Below are 23,217 nucleotides of genomic sequence, written 5' to 3' on the forward strand. Positions count from 1 at the left end.
TTTTTAATATTTTATTTTAGACAAGAGGGGAAGGGAGGGAGAAAGAGAGGAAGAGGAACATCAATGTGTGGTTGCCTTTCATGTGTCCCCTGGACTGCACAACCCAGGCATGTGCCCTGACTGGGAATCAAACCAGTGACCCCTTGGTTTGCAGGCTGGCACTCAACCACTGAGCCACACCAGCCAGGGCTAAATAAAATCTTTTAAAAAAAGATGAAGAAAACATTAGGATGGAAAATTCCAAGACTAATTTTCGTGGTTAGTTCTACAGTTTCTAACAATTAGGTTTGCAAATTAGTTCTATGATAGATGGAGCTCCTTCAAACTCCCCTGCATAGAATGCAAGGATTTCATTCCTTATAGCAAGGCACAAGCAGGCAAACTTCTGTTGAATTGACCTCTTGGTGTCAACTGGACACCCTTGCGCCCAATCCTCCTTTAAAGCCCATCTCTCCCTCCAGCGAGAGCTGCAGCACCAGCTGCACGCAGGTGTGATCAGATGGTACTTGATTTCAACCACACCAGTTTTCTGCCCTCCACCATCTCACGCCAGAGACAAGACATCTGCAGTCTGGCACCGCACAAGTGCAGACCCAGAAGCCTAAGAGTTAACGAGAGATGGAAAATGAATCAACACTACCCAATTCGGTGACTCAGGTGGAGAATTCTGAGACATGGTTCCTCGAAAAATCCCAAAGGAATTAAGCACCCTTTGTCCACAGCAGTGGCTAATTTAGTGAAACTTCATTGTGCCGGTTCTTCCTCTTTCCAATTTCACTTTTCCCAGTCTCCCCCCTCGTCTCTTGGGATCACTTCTCCAAGTAAGCCACCTACATGCCAAGCCCTTGCCTCAGCCTGGATTTTCTCCCAGAAGGTAGTGCCTAAGAAAGGCATTAACACAGGTCCATTCCTTCCAACTGCCTTTCTCATGCTCGGCTACCACTCAGGAAGACCCACTGGGATGTGACGTATTGTGGTAGAAAGAGCTAAGGCTTCTTATCAGACTAGGTTCAACTTTGACCTCCATTATTAATCTAACTTCAGCTTCTTCAAATGAAAAATGGATATACTGCTTAACATTTAAGAGCTTTACAAACTCTAATCTTTCATACAAATGACAGTTATTATTAATGACACGTGAACACTCTGTTCAAGTCTAGATTCAGGTAAAAACACAAGGTGAACTCTCAGTAGCTGTGTGCGAACGTTAGTAGTTCTGTGAGCAAACGCCCTGTCTCTGACGGAGTGTGGCAGTATCTAGAATGCATTGCTTTTTTCCTTAGGAAGGAGAATGTATTCACGTATTGCCTATGGAATTACAAATGAAAGAAAAAAGAAAACATTTTACATAGTATGGAGCTTTGTTCCACAAAAAGAAGCCAATTATATAAACAGAGTTAGGTTAAAAAATTGTAGAATTATGGATCGCTCAAAGCTCAGGAAGAAGCAATTTTATCTCATTCAATACAAAACTCCAACAGAAATTGAAATCAAATGTCTCACAGTATAATTAAATGCTTTGCTTAGATAAAGGTTCTTAAACTCAGTTCATAAGTTGGTTTCAGGAGAGTCCTAAACACCCTGGAAGTAAATGTAACATGTTGTATTAATGAGTGTATTTGTATTTTTCTGAGAAGTTCGGCATTTTTACCAGAAAACCATGAACCCCCCCCCAAAAAACCCTTAAGAAACATAAGGGGTTGGTATTTCACTGATGTGTCTCCAACATGCAACTCTTAGCTGGAACGTAAAAGAAAAAAAGAGCTTTGTTTCCAGGGTGTGGGGAGGAGGCAGGGGAGGGAAGTCCTGCTGCGTCTCCATCTAGGACGCAGCACACACAGCCTTAAGCCTGAACACAGCTGTTATAATGTCAGCTTATGGGCTGACTGTAATTGTTGCTCAGGCACTCAAACGTTACAGATCTACTTTCTGTTAAGATTTCATATTCTTGGTGCCTTGAATTTTGTTAATGCTACATCTAATGTATTCTCTCTGGTGATACAAGAGACAGTTTGAAACACCCAGGATCTCTTCCGCATCAGGATGTCCTAACAACGCAGTTCTACTGTCTTACTGCTGTCACGACCTGAGGGGGGGATATCCAGAACAGTTCTCATAATAATCAGCCCCTACTCGGATCACAGTGGAACCACCAGTGATACTGCCGTTTGGGGAGCACTAGGCGTACTGAGCAGCCAACCCCGGTGTCAAAAACAGTAATTTGCCTCCATGGTAGCACAGAGGTTCTCCCACAAATAATTTGTGGTTAGGTCTTGGTGAGCCGTCACTCTAATGGAAACATGACCACTATAAAATCAAGAGTCATCCAGTTTTACACATGCCTTAGAAATGACAGTAACACCGTGTCCCACCAGCCCTGTGTCTTTGCCCAGAACCCTCTCTCGCCTCCCAGCTCCACCATATCATCCAACCGTAGCCAGATTTCACCTCACTTTCAACAAACAATTACACTAATAAGATCCAAAAATTGCCCCATCACCAGAAACTTTCATCATGGTGTACTTGTAAGAAAGTTAGTGAAGATTGTGCATTATTTGTCATTGTATTTAAATTCTTGTGCTGTTTAACCTAAGAAAAGATTGTTAAGCTCTCTTAATAAAAGGAAACGAAGAATATTAAAGTGAGCTTTCTTAATAAAAAGAAATGTCTGCCAAGCGAAAAAAGTTCTTTATACCGTGCAAATTACCCCAGGCATAGAATCTTTTCAATGTCTTAGTTCAATCAACATCCTGTATTTGCAAACCTACTAGTATAAAGAAACAATAACCCCGAATGGGTAGGGAATGGGGCATTCCCCTGAATTCTCCTCAGATGCGGTATACTAGATTATCAAATAATAACTTTACAAAATTAAAATGCTATTGAATGTAACAGTTTTATTTAATAACTCAGGCGTTTCAAGAAGACAGTGAACATGAGTTTTAATTGTACCACACCAAACATACATGTAGTTTTAGAAGGTATCTCACACTAACTGATGTGCCACTGAAGCGTCCTTTGGAGTAACTGTGCATCGCTACTCTGCCAACCTTCTTTGTCACCAGATGCCATGAAATAACAAGTAGTCACTTGGGCTTAACTCTTACAGATTTGGGATAGAAGACTTACTCTGAGAATCAAAAACAATAATGTAAGTGAAAGTGTCTTGCGAGAAGTAGAGAGACCACACAATTATGTCATTGTTACAGGTGGGATTAGCAGCTTTGTCAGACCGAAAACTCACGCCTCAATCGGTTTTTACCAAACTCATGTCTTAGTCACATTACACTCCAATAATTAAGACCCCAACCAAAATCCAGTCCATAAGATGTTAATGTAAGATGTTTATTAGTGTAATTAGCATAATGATCACATTAAAATGTCCCAGTATACAAACTGTTGAAGTCTAAAATCACAAAGACTATAAACTTAGGTGCATGAACAAAGTTATAAAAATATTTAAAAACAAAGTTCAACGTTGGGCCCAAAAAGGAGAGAGAAAGAGAGAGAGAGATTGAGATATTACATATAAGGAAAGTCACATTTCAACAGAGAGAACCTGACCAGTCTGGTCACCTCAGCAGTGAAATTCTGGGCCACTCAGGTGTGACCATCAGGGCAACACAGCATTTCATTACAGGACTGGCTACTTCATAGAAAGCTGTATGTAACACATTCAATTTATTTCTTTCAAAATGAAACATCCGAGTGAAACAGAGTGAGCTAACAATATATACCAAATTTCAAATAGCTGTTAGAAAACTTGAATTTTATAAATTAAAAAAACATGCTTAAAAAAATAAATTTCAAAGGAAAACATAATAAAATGGAAATAAAAGTGGAATAAATCAACGTCAATAATGGAGTGTGAGTGTGTGCCTTTGACCACTGCCACAGCAGTCGTACCCAAGATCCTCCACCCACCTGTCACTTACGTAAAGAGACTGGTTAAAAGTGATAGAAAGATGTCAAACATCATTTTAAAAAGCTAGCACTACCACTTATAAAGCATTCCCTGACCAAAACAAACAACAAGAAAAAATATTAAGCAGCCACACGCCAAAGGGAACGGGCTACGTTTTATTAAGTTGATGGTGTGGTCTCCCCTTGGTAACAGCTTCCATACTTGATCACCTGCTGAGAGAGTCAGGCGAAGCCTTCCCTTTAACATGTGCTTCCGTCCTGTGTCTTCTCTCCAGAACCCATGGAAGGAATTCTTGACAGAGAAAGCAGCCCATGTTAAACTTTCGTAATATTTTGATTTTACCAGCCCAAAGGCAGTTCTGTATTAGAGGGTCTAAACTATGTATCAACCCATCTCACACTCCTCCTCAGAAGACAGTGCCAATTTATTTTAATCTGAAATAATCAGCAGCTTGGCAATTATAAAACCTGCATAGTCAGTAAGAGGATAGAAAACTTAAAAGAGTATTTCACATTCCAGATCTTAAACCAGAACTCCTCTAAGATTTCAAAACATGGCCTGTGTTTTATACTCTATTTCTAAAAATCCAATCACAGCTTATGATTTGGAAAGCTCCACAGTACTTCTCCCAAATGGTTCCAGATTTTTTCGCTATTAGTTTGGAAGAATGAGAAACAAAAATAAGAAGGTCCCATTAGACGTCTCAGAACGTGAGAGTGCAGATGCTAACGTCCGTGGTGAAGGACCTGACAGGAAGGCTAGGGGAGGGGCCCCGGCACCGGCATCAAGGCACCTTCAGGGTCCAAAGGGAAACTAACCCTGATCAGAGACTGAGTCCAATCAGATAATCCCCTCATTAGAAACCTAATAAACTGCTGTCCTTCAAGGTGTTGCCATTTAGTTCCACCTCATGTCGTTACAGGAAAAGTTATTTTCCATTTGTATCAACATCTCAGCATTCTAAGTACTGGATTCCACTTTCTTTAACTTTCCAATTCTTATTTTGATAGTTCATGATCATGTTAAGAAATTTTGGTTATAAAATTCCACACACAATAATAAGGTTGTTAAATTTTCAGGCAAATCTAAGCCTAGACAAAGAGATAATTTCATAATAGAAACAATTTTGGCCCAACTTGCAACTAACGAAGGATGATTTAATTTGAGGAAATACTTTTCAAAGTTCCATCAGAGCTCCTCTAAATCAGAAAACTTTAAATTAAAGTAGCGACCACTACTCAGACTTCAGTAAGGTGGAGAACAACAGAGGCAGTCTAAGAGAGCGCCCTTTCCTAACAGCAAGCTCGCGGAGGGAGAGAGGAAGGAGAGCGGGGAGGCTCGCCGCAGCCCTGGCGGACTCAGGCCCTTAATGGAGGCACACATTCTCATCGGGGTTAGCATGTCCTGGGTCGTGTGGGAGATCTGAAAACCCAATGAAAAACGCCAACTAAAAATGTTTAAGGAAAAGAAAAATGTGAGCTTGAATTAAATGATAAAATGAGTTTGAAAAGAGAACAAGAAATAAAAAACATTAGACGACCTTTATAAAAATACTAAAATTAAAAAGAATCCATGCTGTACTTTGTGTTCACAAACAGGAAGGAGGTTCCATCAAGCCCTGCAGAAGTACAAGAGGAAGCAGGTGGTTTGCTCAGGCATCAGCAGAGAGAGGCCCCGAAGAACTACCCTCAGCTTCTTCTACATCGTGTCCAGGGAGGAAAAGCAAAGCTCTGCAAAATGCTGAAGGTTTTAGAAGTGTAACGGTGCTTAGGAAAGATCACTGGCCTGGTGTTGCTGCAGCCCCAGTGTTGAGAGACACTCTAGGCTTCTAGGAGGAGAAAAATAGAGAGGGAGGAAGAAGCAGGAAGGGGAAGGAAGGGGCGGAAAAGCACAGGTCATTAGTAAACAGCAAGTTCAACATAGCAAGGTGCTCACAAACCCTTCATACGCTATCAGTGGGGCTGAGCTGCTCTTAGGACTAGAGATAACATACAGCAATGGGAATTTGCAAAGTGGCACCAGTTAGTAATGGCCGAATTAGAACGAAGTCACCACATGCTCCAAAAACATGCGCTCTTCATTCCCTCCCTACTCCTTCCCACCCCCAAAGAAGCATGCATATTTTCAGTAAAGCATCTGCTTTAATACAGTCAAATTCAGAACACAAATATCTTCCCGGTGTGCCAACTCCATTCTACCCACGTGTGGAGAGGTAAGGTGTCCAAGAGCAGGAAGACCTGCTCTTACAATCTCACTGGGAAGTTCAGAACCAGCAGGGTTCTTTTTTGCAACCAGGAAACTAAAAGTCTTAGAACCATAAGGACTGGACTGTCTGTTTTTCCTGCTCTTTTTCCCTGCCCAATTCAGACTTGGCAGGGAGAAGCAATTGCTACATAGAATTCGAGCCTTTTCTGGTCATACTTGACATCCTGCTGGAGAAGAAACCTACTCTAGCGTTGACAGTTGTTTCCTTCCCGGACGAAAATGGCATCCACTCTTTCACCAGCTAATCAAATCAATCCCCTCACAGCCTCTGCTTCCCCTGGCACTATCTCCTAGTTAAAGAAAGCTGCAATTATTCATTTTTAAAGTTCATGTTCCAGCTTCTTCTCCTTTAATCATAAGGGTATTTCCAAACATGTTTTCTTAAAACCAAATTACATAGACAACTTTGCTTTCAAAGCAGGCATAGAAAACCAAATAGAACTACAATTACCAAAGAAGTAGAAAAATCTCATTTCACAAAACTGGAAGATACGATGGCATTTCTGGTGGTTTCTTGCTTTTAAAGTGTTCCTAATTCATGAGTTGCTAATAAGGATGTGAATGTCACTAAGTAAAACTAACAGTCACAACCAATAGAACCTAGTCATCAATAAATCTGAAGGTACAAAGATACATGCAACATTTCTGAAGGTCACGGAATAAACACTAAATCCCGGGGTAATCGCTACTGCTAACAAAGGCTTTCTGGAAGTCGCAGTAACTGAGAGACCCTGCCAACAGCTGCAGGGAAGGCTTCTCAAGGCTGAGGCATGCATCCAAGGAAACAGACGTGGTCCGTGCTCCTGTTCGCCCCCCACGGCAACGGGAATCAATGTCAGACCCCCGCTAAGAAGAGCGCACTGCGGCAGAGCGTGATCATCAGAAGCCTATCATTTGGGTCAACAGTGTCAGCCTGATCACAACAGCAAATTAAGTGCAGTTATTTATAAAAACTCAACACAACTTCCTATCAGCTACCTAAGAACAGACTGACGTAGTGTGCGGTGGCACCTGCTACTGCTTGAAGAATTTCGCTTCCTACAAACACACTGGGGGCAGGGGCTGGTGCTAATGATGAGGTGGGAACCACAAAACTCAGTGCTGGCTGACCGAGTATCAAAGCCCTAGTGACAGGACAGGAGTTAAGGTCAGAGACAAATTTCAAAAGTAACAGTTACTGGGAAAATAAAGAAAAAACAGGCTGAGGGCAAAAGAGAAAAGAACAGAACTTTTAATCTGTAGCTCACAGGTTTCTTAACACTGAGCCATGGAGAGCAAACTGAGTTCAATGTGCATTCAGGGAAGAGACCTGGCCGGAGGCCTCCAATGTGAAATACCTTGATGATTATTCTGCCCCTTTAAGCGTACTTTTAAGATTAATCCAGCTCTTGTGTGGTACAACTACAACAAATATTCTAAGAATATCAAAGGAAATTCACTCTTTCTACTGTTGGAAATGTTATGTGGCAGATGCCCTGGGTTTAAACACACCTAACAAGAACAACAATATCCTTAGAAAACAGAAATAATCCCTATGTTTCCATTGACAATCTTCCTCAAAGGAGCTTACCCAGGGGGTTACTGTGACCTTCCCCCACGCATTTGGGGAATCCTGGGACCCACTTACCTGTAGCGTCATTCCCTTCTATTCCGTGGTCCCCATTGGCTAGCACTGCTGCTTTAGGAGATGGAACACCTGCAACCACCACAAAGAAGAGTCACCCACTGTGACGGACAGAACAGTGAAAAACAGATCCAACTACTGTCTAGCAGAATTTGTGTCACACCATTAGCATAAACAGATAAAAATTAGTCCAACATTAGCACTGGCTGGTGTGGCTCAGCGGATTGAGTGCTAGCCTGCAAACCAAAAGGTCATAGGTTTGATTCCCTGTCAGGGCACATGCCTGAGTTGCAAGCTTGGTGCCCAGTAGGAGGCGTGTAAGCAGCAACCGATTGATGTTTCTCTCACACATCGATGTTTCTCTGCCTCTCTTCCTGCCCCCCCTTCCCCTCTCTCTGAAAATAAAATCTAAAAATATGTATTAGTCCAACATTAGAAGATCCAATAAAAGGAAACCCAGAAACAGAACAGAACTGAGTCATTCATTTCTACAGCCTCCAAACTCTGATAAGCACCGCCAGTATAGGACAGCCCTTCCTAACAGCAGCGAAGTCTTTTCTGTTCTGTAAATTGTCAAAGATTTGCATCATAGTCAATAAAACCATCATGAAGCACCACTCATTTACTATCTGTGATTCAATCAACCGCTCCAAGGACACAGAGCCATTTAAAACAGCCCCCACGTAACAAGTCCAGGGCACTATCCCTGCTCCTGGACCTGAGGATTACATGGAGGTCAGCAGAACTTCTGGAAGTAGAGGGTTTTTTTTTTTTTTTAATTTTTTTAAAAATTTTTAGCTACTCTAATAAAGTGTAATTATGTCTCATTCCCTAATAAATAAGGATGTCGAGTACCTTTCCATGTGTTTATTTGCTACTTGTTACATTTCTTTGGTAAACTGAGTGGTCAAATTTTTTGATTATTTATTTAAAGATTTTATTTATTTATTTTTACAGAGAGGGGAAGGCAGGGAGAAAGAGAGGGAGAGAAACAACAACATGAGAGAGAAACACAGATCAGCTACCTCTCACACTTGCCCCGACCAGAAACCAAACCGGCAACCCAGGCATATCCCCTGACTGGGAATCGAACCAGTGACCTTTCATTTTGTGGGACAACACCCAACCAACTGAGCCACACCAGCCAGGGCTTGAGTATTTTTTAATTGGGTTATTTCTTATAGAGTTTTGAGTGTTCTCTGTATGTTCTGAATACCAACCCTTCATCAAATGAGCTTTGCAAATAATCTCTCCCAATCTATAACTTGTATTTTCATTTTCTTAAATGCATCTTTTGAAGAGCAAAAGTTTTAAATTTTGATGAAGTCAGATTTATCTTTCATCTTTCTGGTGAGGTATCTAAGAAATCTTCACCTAAGCCAAGGTCACAGGATTTTTTCCTAGAAGTTTTTAGTTTTCAAGCTGAGGCCTATGACACATCTGGAGTTAAGTTTTGTGTATGTTGTAAGATATGGGTCTAGGCTCACATTTTTGCACATGGACATCTATTTGTTCTTACATCATTTGTTTAAAAGGCTATCATTCCATTGAATTAACTTTGCACCTTTGGTGAAAATCAAACGACCCTATCATATGTTGATACATTTCTGGACTCTCCTCTTCCACTGGCCACTAACAAAATGTCTACACATTTTGCCAACACCACACACTATCTTGATTAGTATATATTTGTGTAAAGTCTCGAAATGAGGTCATATGAATCCTCCAAATTGGGTCTTTTCCAAAACTGTTTTGATTATTCTTATTACTTTGCTTTTCCATATAAATTTTAGAATCAGTTGTTGCTTTATACAAAAATCCTGATGGAATCTTGATTGCAATTGAATTGACTACATAGATCAATTTGAGGAGGTAAAACCTTTTTTTAAAAAGATTTTATTTGTTTATTTTTAGAGAGAGGGGAAGGGAAGGACAGAGAGAGAGAAAATCAATGTCTGGTTGCCTCTCACACACCCCCAACTGGAGACCTGGCGGGCAACCCAGGCATGTGCCCTGACTGGGAAACAAACTGGTGACCCTTTGGTGCACAGGCCTGCGCTCACTCAATCCACTGAGCTACACCAGCCAGGGTACAACGCTTTTTGAAAGGCTCTGAATATATATAACATTTCAGCCACCTGCATAGCTCTGAAGTCAGCCTGCTAACCCAAGAGTTTCCTATGAATCACTCTTAAAAACCTCAGAGATATTTTTCATAAAACAAGTGAAAATCTACAATGTATGCTACAAAATTATAAAATGCAAGATTTTACTTTGGAAGACAAGAAACTATACTAATGAACTACACTAACTTTCTGGCTCTCACAAATCCAAGGCAGAAATCTTTAACATAAACTCATTGAAAAGCTCATTCATTTCACTATCTCAGATAACCAAGGAACAACTAAAGAGAACAACCTAAAAGAACAAGGCAGACTTCCGGCCAAGATGGAGGCGTAGGCAGATACACTTTGCCTCCTTGGGCAACCAAAAGAAGGACAATAAAAAATTTAACAACAAAAAATAACCAGAACTGCCAGAAAACCGAACTGTATGGGAGTCCAACAACCAAGGAGTTAAAGAGAAACATTCATCCAGACCAGTAGGAGGGGCAGAGATGGGCAACTGAGGCAGAGAGGACTCCAGGCAAGGCAGCAGCTGACAGAGCGGGCAGTCCCACATTTGCTTGTGGATAAACAAAGAGGAACAACTGGGGAGCAAGACAGACTGCACAACCCAGAGTTCCAGCACAGGGAAATAAAGCCTCAAAACCTCTGACTATAAAATTCATTGGGGGTTACGATGGTGGGAGAAACTCCCAGCCTCACAGGAGAGTTTGCTGGAGAGACCCACAGAGTCCTAGAACATACACAAGCCCACCCACCTGGGGAATCAGCACCAGAAGGGCCCGGTTTGCTTGTGGGTAGCAGGGGAAGTGACCGAAAGCCAGCCAAGAGCTGAGCAAGCAGCATTGTTCCCTCTAGGACCCCTCCCCTACATACAGTGCCAAAACGCAACAATGTGGGTTGCACCTGCCCTGGTGAACACCTAAGGCTCCGCCCCTTGCTATGTAACAGGCCCACTGAGACAAAAAAATATGGCCCAAATAAAAGAACAGATCAAAGTTCCAAAAACAGAACTAAAGGGTGAAGAGATAGCCAACCTATCAGATGCAGAGTTCAAAACACTGGTAATCAGGATGCTCACAGAAATAGTTGGATATGGTTGCAAAATAGAGGAAGAAGTGAAGGCTAAGCAAAGTGAAATTTTAAAAAATATACAAGGAAAAAGACAGAGAACTGTACTTGAACAACAATAAAATTAGGGGGAAAAAAGAAAAAATATATGCAGGGAACCCACAGTGAAGGGAAGGAAAGTGGAACTCAAATCAATGATCTGGAGCAGAAAGAAGAAATAAACCTTCAACCAGAACAGAATGAGGAAACAAGAATTTTAAAAAATGAGGAGAGGCTTAGGAACCTCCAGGACATCTTTAAACATTCCAACATCTGAATCACAGGGGTGCCAGAAGGAGAAGAGGGAGGGTAAAAAACTGAAAACTTATTTGGAAAAATAATGAAGAACTTCCCCGATCTGGCAAAGGAAATAGACTTCCAGGAAGTCCAAGAAGCTCAGAGAGTCCCAGAGAAGCTAGACCCAAGGAAGCACACACCAAGGCACATCACGCAAGATTAAAGGAGAGAATATTAAAAGCAGCAAAAGAAAAGGAGACAGTTACCTACAAAGGAGTCCCTATCAGACTATCAGCTGATTTTGCAAAAGAAACCTTACAGTGGAAAAGCCAAAGAACTTATATGTATGCCCATGGACATGAATCAAGGGGGGGCGGGGAATGCTGGTGGGAGGGTGGGTGCAGGATGGAGGGGAATAAAGGGGGGAAAAAATGGGACAACTATAATAGCATAGTTAAAAAAAGTATATTTTTAAAGAGTATAAAAAAAACCAAGGCAGACCAAAGAGAGTATCAATTAACAGGAAGAATAAGCAGTAAATAAAGGGATGAAGTAGAACAAGCTTATTTAATACCCACTATGCACCAGGCACCATGCTAGGGCTTCATATATTGTATTTTACTTCCCCAGAGAGATGTCAAGTGTGTTCTATCCCATTATTTAGGCCAAAATAAATTCCCTTTTATCCTCACACAGTAAGCTTATAAAATGTATTCTTTCTAGACCAAAAAAATGTGTATTTTTGTAAATCTGCATCATTTAAAAATACAGATTGCAAAAAACCAAAATAAAAATGTAGATTACAGGGAAATGCAAATTACAAAAAATGATACCATCTTTTGGCCATGAGAGTGATAAAATGTTTTTTAAATTTGATAATAGTCAGTGTTGGCAAAACTATGGGAAAATAGGTAATCTCATAAAACATTAGGGAATATAAATTAGAACAAACTTTTCATGGGAATATAAATTAGAACAACCTTTTTATGAGACATTTGGCAGTCCATCGAATTTTGAAATACCTGTTTAACTCAACAATTCACTTTAGGTATTCACAAAAAGACACAGAAGTACAGTACAAAATGAACGTAAATAGGATGTTTATTATGGCATTGTTTGAAAAGTAACAAAGGCCCATGAATAGATTCATTACACTGTGAAACAATATGCAACTATTAAGGAACTGAGGTAGCTCTCATGTACTGATTTGGAAAGCTGCCAGAACATATTAAGAAAACAATAAAAGCAAATTATGCATAATAGCATTATAAAAAACCACAAAAATACACTGAAAAATATGAAAGAATGTATACCGATCGCTACCGGTAGTGCCAAGGAATAAAGTGTGGGGAACCAGAGACAGGGATAGGAAGAAAACTTGCAAAGACAGAGTCCTGTTTTAATTAAGCACATTAAAGGATTTAGGAGGAGATAAAAGTAGCCAACAGCAGCACACAGGTCAGCTTCAACAAACTATCATAAGTATTTAAAAACAGCAGAAAGGGTTACTTAAAAGCATAAATAAAAGATTTATAAATCAAGGAGGATTATGAGAAATATCCAAGAAAACAAAAGCAAATAAGACCACCCTGAAGGAGAAATCACAGCCCAAAGGCGGCACAGGAGAGCAGGGCTCCAAGGTGCTCTGAGTGTAGAGACTATAGCCGGCAGGGGTGAGGGGACTGCTACAAGCTGCCAGGCCAATGGTCACCCTCCCCCCACGCTTCCCTTCCCTCACACGAGGCAGTCAGCCCTGTGCCCACTCCAGATGGGAGCAGAGCCTGAATGCTTTGGCACCAGAGGAAGACAACTCACTGAGTGACTGGAGACACCCAGGAGTGGGAAGCCCCACATCCCCCTGGCAGCTCTGTCACATCCCTGCCAGAAGCAGGTGGTAGGCATGCACCACAGGGAACCTCCGGTAAGACAGTATCAGACTACTACCAAAGAAGGAGGGCATCACAGTGCATATATATCACCCTGGGAAAGTGTTAAAGAAATATCTACTTTTCTCTCAGGAGGAAAAAAAATATGTACCACTTACCTAAACAAGAACAAGCCCCTAAACAAAGTGACTTATCTAATGACTGAGTAACAAATCCTTTTCCAGGTTAGTTTCCAATTCTTTGCTTTCATCAAATTGTATGAAGTCATAATGGAGTTGTCAACTGACTGGACGTTTAAAAGTTTTAACACTACGGAATTGTGAAATTCTTAGCACATAACTCGGAGAACTGAGGGTACTGCCATGATAAAGCTTCCAATCCCGTGTACTTAGCTATGTGAATAAGGTTTCTCGGCAATTAGGTCTATAAAAATAGAAATAAAAATTGCTAAATCCTGCTTCATCCTAGCAAAAACTAAGTTATCCACAGACTCATAATCTAATCAAGAAAATATACGCCATGACATCATCTCATTATGAAAAACATTTCCAGTTAAATTCAACTTTTTAGTTAGTAATATTTATCAAAAATTGTAACATAGGTGATTGACTGTACTATTAGTAACTGATGGTAAATTTCTTTTGGAGCAAGTTAATACTTAGAGCCTGATTACTATAGGAACTTTTTAAATTAAAAGTTAAGAAAACTTTCCAGTATAAAAATATAGTACATTAGGATAAAAGTCTACGGGAAGCATGGACTGGAAATAAGAATTCAAGGAATTGAAAGAAGATTTACAATTCCAATCATAAAGAACAGCTTGCTCATGTATTTTTAAAATAAATGATGGGAATTCAAAATGCAATATATTCAGAAGCATTTGGATATGTTTAAAAGAATGATGTAAGTATTATTTTTATGTGGCAAAAGTAAAACATTCTGAAAATTTACATGCTTTACAATTATTTAAACTTTTGCTAAAAAAATGTAGACGTTAACTTAAAAACGTACAAAGGGTACAGTAAAATTTTTCAGAATTCTCATTTGGGTGATTAAAAAGTTTCAAGATTGCTACTTCGGACCAATGTAAAGAGTTATAAAGAATGATCTTATGTACTGACAGAAAAATTTACAAGATGTAACCTAAAAAGAACAAGTCATAAAAAATAATGTATATGGCCCTGGCTGGTGTGGCTCAGTGGACTGAGCGCCAGCCTGCGAACTGAAAGGTCGCTGGTTCAATTCCCGATCAGGACACATGCCTGGGTTGCCTGCCAGCCAGGTCCCCAGTTGGGAGTGTGTGAGAGGCAACCGATTGATGTTTCTTTCTCACATCAACTGTTTCTCTCCCTCTCTTCCCCTCTCTCTAAAAATAAATAAATAAAATCTTTTTAAAAATGTATATGGTCTGATCCCATTTTTATAAAACTAAGGCCAATAATTTTCTGACTGTATATATGTAAATACAAAGGAGTCAAGGGAGATTTTCACTTATTTGAATTTTATTTTAAACAATTAAAAAAATTTATTGATTGATTTGAGAAAGAGAGAGAGAAACATGAATTTGTTGTTTCACTTATCCGTGCATTCACTGGTTGATTCCTGTACGTGCCCTGACTGGGGATCAAACCCACAACCTTGGCATACTGGGACAACACTTAACCAACACAGCTACCTGGCCAGGGACTAAAAACAACTTTACTTTAGAATATTTTTAAATTTATGGAAAAATTGCAATGCTAATAAAGAGATTCCCATAGACTCATATAGTCTCCCTTATTAAGAAAAAAATGGTCGGTTGGGCTGTTTCCAAAATAAAGGCAGACTGACACACACTACAAATTCATCATTCCCAACCATCACTTAGCCCAAACATTTCTTGTCAACTCATTCTTCCAAACTCTACAACGTCTGTTCTTTTTTCTTCTGTTGACACTATTACAGATGCCCCCATTCTCCCCACCTCTGCCACCTCCACCCATGCCCCACAACATCTATTCCAAACCATCCAGTCCTCAAACACGCAGCTCCTTCCACCCACTCCTCAGCGCATGACCTCACCTATTTCAAAGAAAACATGACCCTGTCAAAAGAGACTTCCTCCCTCCCTTTCTGCTCCCACATACACAGACTTAAAGATCTGCACTGAGACTCATCTCCCACCCTGGGCTTTGGACCCCACACTTCCCTTCCTTCCAAAGACAAGATCCTGCTCTCCCTAAAGCCTTGAAATCAGGTCTTCTCTCACTCCTCTCCAGTCTCCTCATTCTTTACTTGGCACTTGGTTATCTTCCCTAATGAACTGTGAACGTCTTGGGTTCCTCTTTTCCCTCTGTAGGGATATAGTGTCCTCAATAAACATTTGCTTAAAGAATGAGAGAATTGTTGGAATTAATGTCATTGTCAGTGTATGTATGGGGTGGCAGAATGGGACATAAGGAGGGAGGGTGAAAGTCAAGGAATGCCTATGTTACCCTAAAATTTTTAAAATTAAACAAAATATCAGAGGTTGTACTTTTCCAACACTTTAATTTTCCATTTTCTTCACAAACAGTTAAATTTGTTTTTATAATCAGGGCAACAAGGTATTAATAAGACTTCAAGCAAGATCAACACCAAGACACCACAAGTCATTTGCTCTTTCTTTGCTTTCAGCACCAGAGATCCAACCTGCGTGGGGTGAGGTAGGGATATTGCTGTGGTTTTCCTGAGCCATGCTAATGTAAAGATGTCTGCACCATTCCCACAGTCAGAAATTTGACCCTAAGAAATGAACGTTCTCCCAGCCCAGTAGGAATCTGTGCGTAAGTACGACAGAACTTCTTATGGCAGGGGAAAGGGCTGGAGGGAGACATAGAAGATGGCTGGGTCAGGGTGGCAGTTCACAGGTAGGCAGTTTATTTACTCCTTTGGTATCTGTGCCCTGTGCAACTCAGAGCTTCTCAGCTACAGAAAGAACCTGACCAATTAACCTCTTTTTAAGAAATCTGCCCTGGCCGGTGTAGCTTAGTGGGTTGAGTGCTGGCCCGCATACCAAAGGGTTGCCAGTTCGATTCCCAGTCAGGGCACATGCCTGGGTTGTGGGCCAGGTCCCCAGTAGGGGGCGCTCAAGGGGCAACCACATATGGCTGTTTCTTTCCCTCTCTTTCTCCCTCCCTTTCCCCTCTAAAAATAAATAAATTAAATTAAAAAAAAAAGAAATCTCTGCTTCTCTTTTAGACTAGTATGCTGTTATTATGAACTATAACTCTTAGTTCTATTTTTCTTTTCTAAAAAGAAACTTAGTTAAGAGATATATCTTCAAATCAAAGTAAAAAAACTATTTTCACAAAAATTTCATGCTAACTTTTTTATGCGTAGATATAAACTTTCTCAAATATGGTCAATGAGACTATTAAAAGGGTTTAAGACTAAACACTTAGGCCTAACTAAATAAAATAAATACCTACCACTTTCGTTTGTACACATAATTACTTGTTACTCTGCACATTAACACAACCCAAACCTGAACAAAATGAGTTGTTCAGTGATCACCCCTTAACACACACCAACCATGTTTCCCAGCCCCGATAGTTCCCCACAGACTCTGACACTCTGCGTGACTGCACTTGACATCACACTTGACATGCTTCTCCGGGGTTCCTTCCTGCTACTTCTCTCACATGTCACTTTAACCATCCCTTTCTTCCCACTGAGCAACTCTGGTGTTGCTGGTACACACTGAACTATTCTGTGCCTCTCTGTCATTCTGAGAATACAAAATAAACAGAATACTATCCTTACTCTAGAGTAGCATGCAAGACATCAAATAACTTCATGATGACCTTGCAAGCACCATGAGGAAGGAAACTTCAGGGAAGAAAGGCACTTACTAAGAGGAAGATGAAAAAGTAGAGGCTTGGGGGTGGGGGAGCAGAAAGTAGCCAGGAAGAGAAGTCAGGAAATGCTCTTGGAAGGTCACATCTAAACCCAATCCTAAAGGGTGGAAGAATACCACCTTCGGCCAAAGTCTTAAGTATTGCCAGCCTCCAGATTTGTGCCTCCAGCCCAAAGCACTCTCCTGACTCCGGACTCTTGTCTAGCTGCCCGCTGCCCTTTTGCATTTGGATATCTTCTCCACTCTCAGATGACTCACATTCAGCATACCCCAAGCTGAATTTCTTATCTTTCCCTCAAAATCCACTCCTTCTACAATGTCCCCAATCTTAGATGATGGCCATTCCTTACTTTTCAGCTTCTCAGGCCGAAACCCCTGGAGTCATCCTGGACTCATCCCTAGCAATGTGAAGGCCTTGTACCTGAACAGGAGCAGTTTGGATGGCATGGTCAGATAGGACTGGGTTCAAGAGAGAATGAGAGGAAAGGGATTGGGAGGTATCTTTTTCAAAGGAGGAGCAGAATAAAAAGAAGTTGATGAGGTGGACATGGGGTTGAGAGAGCAGTTTTTTTAATGAAGGAAAAATGATGCGTATGATTAATGCTCGTGATGACCCGGCTACAAGAGAGGAGCTGACGATGCAGGAGAAGGGAGAGACCACTGCTGTCAGCAGTGCCCTTGAGCGCGAGCATGAGCAGTTCAACCGTACCAGCACCTGGAGAGCAGGGTAAGGGCAGAGATGAAGGTAGGTTAGGAGAGGCCCGGGGGCGGGGGTGGCGCACAGGTGTTGTGTGGAAGCTCTCCTCTGGTTGAGACCACTGATTCTCTTTCCTAAAGGTCATCGACTGAGAATAGGAGCAGCAGAGCAAGTGCTCAAGGACTGAACAGAGAGGAGATGATATGAAATAGTTGTCCAGGAAAGCAGAAGACTTTACAAATTCATGTGAATTCATAGCTGAGTCTTCAAGTTCACACTATTCATGCAAATAAAATAAGATTCTAACTTGCATTCCCGGGACATAATATTTATATGTCTAATAATTCTGCCCTTCTGAAATAAATGCATCTTTATCTCTAAGATAAAGATGTTTGAAAAACAGTATCTCTGAGACATTAAATCAAGCAGAAAGTATGCAATCACAAAATGGTATGGTTTCACAGAAAGAACACAGGTGTAAAATCAGAAGATCTGGGGAGAGGTTATGATTCTGTCACTACTAACTAAATAAGCAAATGCAAATCCCTCATGCTTTCTAAGTCTTAAGAGCCTCAACTGGAAAATGGGACAGTACCTGTACTGCATGGTTACCATGAGGACTAAATACAGTAACATTGGAGCAGCACTGTGTCAACTGTACAGTGTTAAGTAAATGTTAACAACTGTTATTATGCTCATTGTTAACTGTAGACAGACTGTATAGTTGGTGTGTAGGTTAATCTACATACCAACTATAGATTAACAGTAGACTCTGTCACTAAATTAAAGTGAGAACACTGACATTCACTTTTGCCTTATATAAAAATCTAGCTAAAATTACATTACTAGACTAAACTATAGTAGTGAGACTAAGATATAAGCAACTTACCAGAATAAAATAAAAGCAAAACAGAGGTTAAAAGAAAATCAAGAAGAGACTGAGATTCTGCCATACATACAACATCTAATGATCTACAACCCGAAGCGCAGGAGAGAAGAATAAAACAGCCCTACAACATGAAAGCATTAGGTTTTAGAGGAGACAAAAAGGCCAGCACACTTCAGATGAGACTTACTGGCCTCTAACCACTGGAATGCTGTGCATTACTGGCAAAGTCCTAATTCAAAAGACACTATACTGCCTTCTTTCACTGATTTCCTCAGAGGGACTCCTATTACATGAAATGAAAACACACGTTTAAAAAAAAAACTTAATCACATGCTCTGAGATATAAGGATATTCAAATTTACTGTGTCTTTTAAAAGCTCTCCTTCCACAAAATATTTCTGAGTGCCACAGCTAGCAAATCAGTTCGGCAGAGAAGATAGCACACGTTGAGCGGGCATGTATGTGTGCCGTGCGGAAGAGAGCCACATCGGCTTTGGGCAGAATGGGGAACATGCCCCATTGTCAAGCCAAGGGCACCTTCTTCTGCAAGTCAGGCCTGTGCCAACATCGCCCTCTGGTGGCCAATTAAAATGTGGCTGTGATGCTCTGCAACAGAAGGCTGAACACGGAGAAAGTCTTTCTGGGACTGACTTGGTTGGACCCTTTCTCCTGGATCAGTGTTTCTCAAAGCTGGACATGCATCCAAGTCACCAGTAATGTTTTTTTCAAGATTTTGTTTTATTTATATTTAGAGAGAAGGGAAGGAAGGGAGAAAGAGAGTGAGAGAAACATTCATGTGTGAAATACATCAATCGGTTGCCTCTCACAGGCCCCTCACTGGGGACCTTGCCCGCAACCCAGGTTTGTGCCCTGACTGGGAACAGAACTGCCAACTGTTCGGTTCTCAGGCCGGCACTCAATCCACCGAGCCACACCAGGGTGCTATGGTTTGTTAAAACACACATCACTGAGCCCCGTGGCCAGAGTTCCTGAGTCCCCCTGGGCCTAAGAACTGCAATTTGAACAACCTCCCAGGTCACTACTGATACTGGCCCAAGGACCACAGTTTGAGAACCACTGTCTTAGATTAAAACATTTTATAAAATCGATTTCTTAACCTCAAAACTCCCTGGAATGTTGGAGAGAAAATATTCTCTCAATCTCACAATTAGAATTATCTAAATACTCAGGGTACAGAAAAATTAAGTGATGTGTCCACAAACTTGCCAACTACTTGTGTCTAAGGGTCAACAATGTATCAGATGTTCATTCAAACATCTATACTGATGTTTTTAATGAACAAGAGTCACAGAAGTGTATTGCTTTGTTATTCACACCTAAGACAAAGCTTATGTCTCCTGTCTCCCTAGCCTAGGAAATAGAGGCATATAGAGCTGATAATGAACACTTACTGGGAAGATAACAGTTACGAAGGAAAAAGTCAAGCACTAGTACATACGTTCCGAAAAAAGTATTTTGAGAATTATTTCCCAAGGTGACAGGCATTTTAGAAGTAGTCTGACATGTTTTATTTCCATGTATTGGCTATTTAGATGTTCAATAGAGGCAATGCTAAAATAACTTACTTGTGGCAGCAAAACTAAACGGGGGGGTAAAGTGGGAAATAGTATAGTGTATCCTCAGAAAAGGCCTAAGAGCAAGGGCAAATCCAACAGCAACGGCATCCCTAAGACCCACACTGGCAATGTAAAAGGTGGACACTGAACACTCAGAGGGGAGCGCCTCCCGGGGAAACCACTGTTTCTGAGTCTGCAGTGGGAGCTGTGCTTTGGGTTAAGTGACACAGAGGCAGCCCCTGCTTTCTTACCCCTGGTTTTCAAGTTGAGGGCAATTAAGGTTGAGGGCATATGAGAATTAAAAGAAATAAAAACTCATTGTTCAAGTTCTCTTATGGGTAACCCATTTAACTGCCCTTTCTATTTCTAGATACAGGAAACTGGTTGATAAATCTCCACTGGTTGGCCTAAGTGAGCCTGCAATAAAATCGTATCAAAGAGCACCAATGATAAATAACTTATTGAATCGCATCCAAGAACAAAATCAATTTAAACTTTGTATAATAAAACATAAAAATAATGTTCTCCAGGCAAAACACAAACACAAAACCTATCGTTTTGGCAAAAATCTACAAAAACCACACCCATAGCAGTGAAGCTCCCATTTACAGAGAACTCACTCACTTCACCAGATTCCTACAAGACCAAATAAGGAAGTTATTTTCCTTTCTTCTTCGAAATCTCCAAATAGCCACCTCTTTCTTCCATTTATCCTTAGCCAAGCCATCTACCACAAGGTGGTATGAAAAAATAAAGCAACTTATAACTTAGCTATATTGTAATTATAAACTCTGTATTATTCATTTGCAACAGGCTAACAAATGCATGTGTACAAAACCCCAGCCTCCCTCCCACCTTGGCACTCCAGCCAGCCAGTGCTTCCTGGAGTAACCACTGGTAATTTCTAGAGCAACCTTCCTGAGTTAACATACTCTTGTTTACAGGTTATTCACATATTCTAAAATATTAGAAGGAAATTCTAGTAATTTTTATAAGCAAAACAGTTTCTAAAAAACTCTCCTCCTCTTGGGTCAAATTAATGGTATACAGATCAAGTCAGCCAAGATGAAACCCAAGAAAACCCACCGCTACCACCTCCTTATCCTCACCCACCTAAGCAGGGTCCCAGGTGGTGGAAGCAATGAGCAGCTAACAGAAAGTAGAAAGTGAAAGGCAGCAAGCTTCTTGGGAAGAGCATCTTAGCCATGACTAAAGTTATTAAAATATTCACTCCTTACCTCCCACTAAGTTTTCCTTAATTTTAGGTTAAAGGACAAATAATTCCATTGACCATTATGGATTACAGAAGACATTCCCATTTTCCATTATGAAATACACTTTTTTTCTTGGAGCAAATATGTATACGGATATACTTAAGATTTTAAACTCTCAATAATTTTTCTGATAATTGGTGTTTACCCTTCCCCTCCCCCAAATAAAGCATATATAAAGGCACCAGGAGTTCTTCCACTTAGGCTACAGAAAACCTGAAGAAATGTCACTCTCGCTCTATCAACAAAAAAATAAAGAAAAAAGAAAACAGATCAACTACAAAATTGTAACTTCAACTCACCAGAGAGCTGAGGTATGAAATCCAAAGACGGACAATCCCTCGAGGAGACACGGGAGGTAAGCACTGGCTCTCCTGTGGCAGAGCATGTGAGAACACAGGCCTGGTTCCACAGGAACAGGTAAAAAAAATGGAAGCTAAAGTCTAAGCAAAGGCTAATTTCATACCCCTTAGTCCACCAGGCAGATGCTCCCAAGGAGCCTGGAGGCAGGGTGGGAGGCCAGAGAGGGCTCCCCCGAGTGGTGCAGACCTAGAAAGGGCTGCCCATAAAGGAGGGGCATGAAGCCCTGTCCCCTGGAACCCTCCTCCTTTGTGCAAACAAAAACTTCAAGCTGCTGGGGGAGAAATATCAAATGCAGTCAGCCACAGGGCCCAGGTGAAGATTCACTGCAGCAGGGAGGGAGTAATAAGAAAATACTGTCCTCCCCTAGGAGAGGAGCAAGAAGAAGTCTCAGCCTAGGATTCAACACCAATCATTAAAGACCCTACCACTGGAAGAGGGATAATGTTACCGAGAAAGACTCAAACCATGAGATGCACGCGCATAAGACTGAGTTTAAACCAGGGCCAAAATTTAAAGACTCCTGCCAATTAGCAGGGTGGCACTCCTCCAATAGGGAGAGGCATGGGCACAGAGAGGCACCCTTCTGAGGCACAGGTGCAGAGGGAAGGCCAAAAGCTACAGGTGGAACAAGAACATTGAGAAAAACCTTCCACACCCAGTTGCCACTCTAAGCAGAAGGAACAGAGGAGCCCGAAGCCAGCCGCGCACTGAAAACAACTATAGTAACAACAAAACCCAAACCTAGCTCAGCTCCTGCCTGAGTTAACTCAACCATTTCCATGAATTACCTAGTAAAGGAAGAGACATGCCCATTTCCAGGCAGAAATACTTTAAATCTCCGTCCCCACTGTTTTACACGTGAGGTCCAGTGCGTTCACTCACAAATTGAGACACACAGAAAAAGTGCCAGAAAAAAACCTGTCAAGGGACCAAATCAGACTGAGAGATGGCCCATATGTTCAAGTTACCAGAGATTTAAGGTCATTATGATTAATATGTTCAAGTCTATAGTGGAAAAGAGAGAAATATGCATGAACAGATGGGAAATTTCAGCAGAAAGATGGAAACTCTAAGAGTCAGATAGAAATGCTAGAAATTAAAAGCAGAAGATAAAACAAGAATGCTGTGTCGCAGAGGGCTCATCATCAGACTCACTCACTGCAGCGAGGAAAAAACCAGGGGACCCGAGGGCCGGCCAAAAGTACATACCTACAATGAAACATGAAGGGGCGGGGGCGGGGGGGGGGCACGGAGAGAGAAACCGAGCACCCAAGAACTGATGCTTTAACCCATAAATCAAAGAGGAATTCACAAGGGAAATCAGAAAATATTTTGAATGAAAATAAAAACACTGCATATCAAAAACTATG

The 23,217-nt window shown here is 41.1% G+C and overlaps 1 protein-coding gene across 27 annotated transcripts in view; it reads right to left on the minus strand.

Moving 5' to 3' along the window:
- Window positions 1-23,217, minus strand: part of MAP4 (microtubule associated protein 4) — a 133,912-nt gene that overhangs the window by 65,727 nt on the left and 44,968 nt on the right. For 19 of the 27 annotated variants that reach the window (XM_045199973.3, XM_045199972.3, XM_045199986.3 and 16 more), the window contains exon 3: window positions 7,818-7,886. The exons of the other annotated variants lie outside the window; for them this stretch is intronic. In XM_045199973.3, coding sequence (XP_045055908.2) covers window positions 7,818-7,886 — 69 coding nt within the window. The remainder of the gene's footprint in view (window positions 1-7,817; window positions 7,887-23,217) is intronic. 27 annotated transcript variants of the gene reach the window in all.

The sequence above is a fragment of the Desmodus rotundus genome, chromosome 8 (assembly GCF_022682495.2).
Source record: "Desmodus rotundus isolate HL8 chromosome 8, HLdesRot8A.1, whole genome shotgun sequence".
Taxonomy (NCBI): domain Eukaryota; kingdom Metazoa; phylum Chordata; class Mammalia; order Chiroptera; family Phyllostomidae; genus Desmodus; species Desmodus rotundus.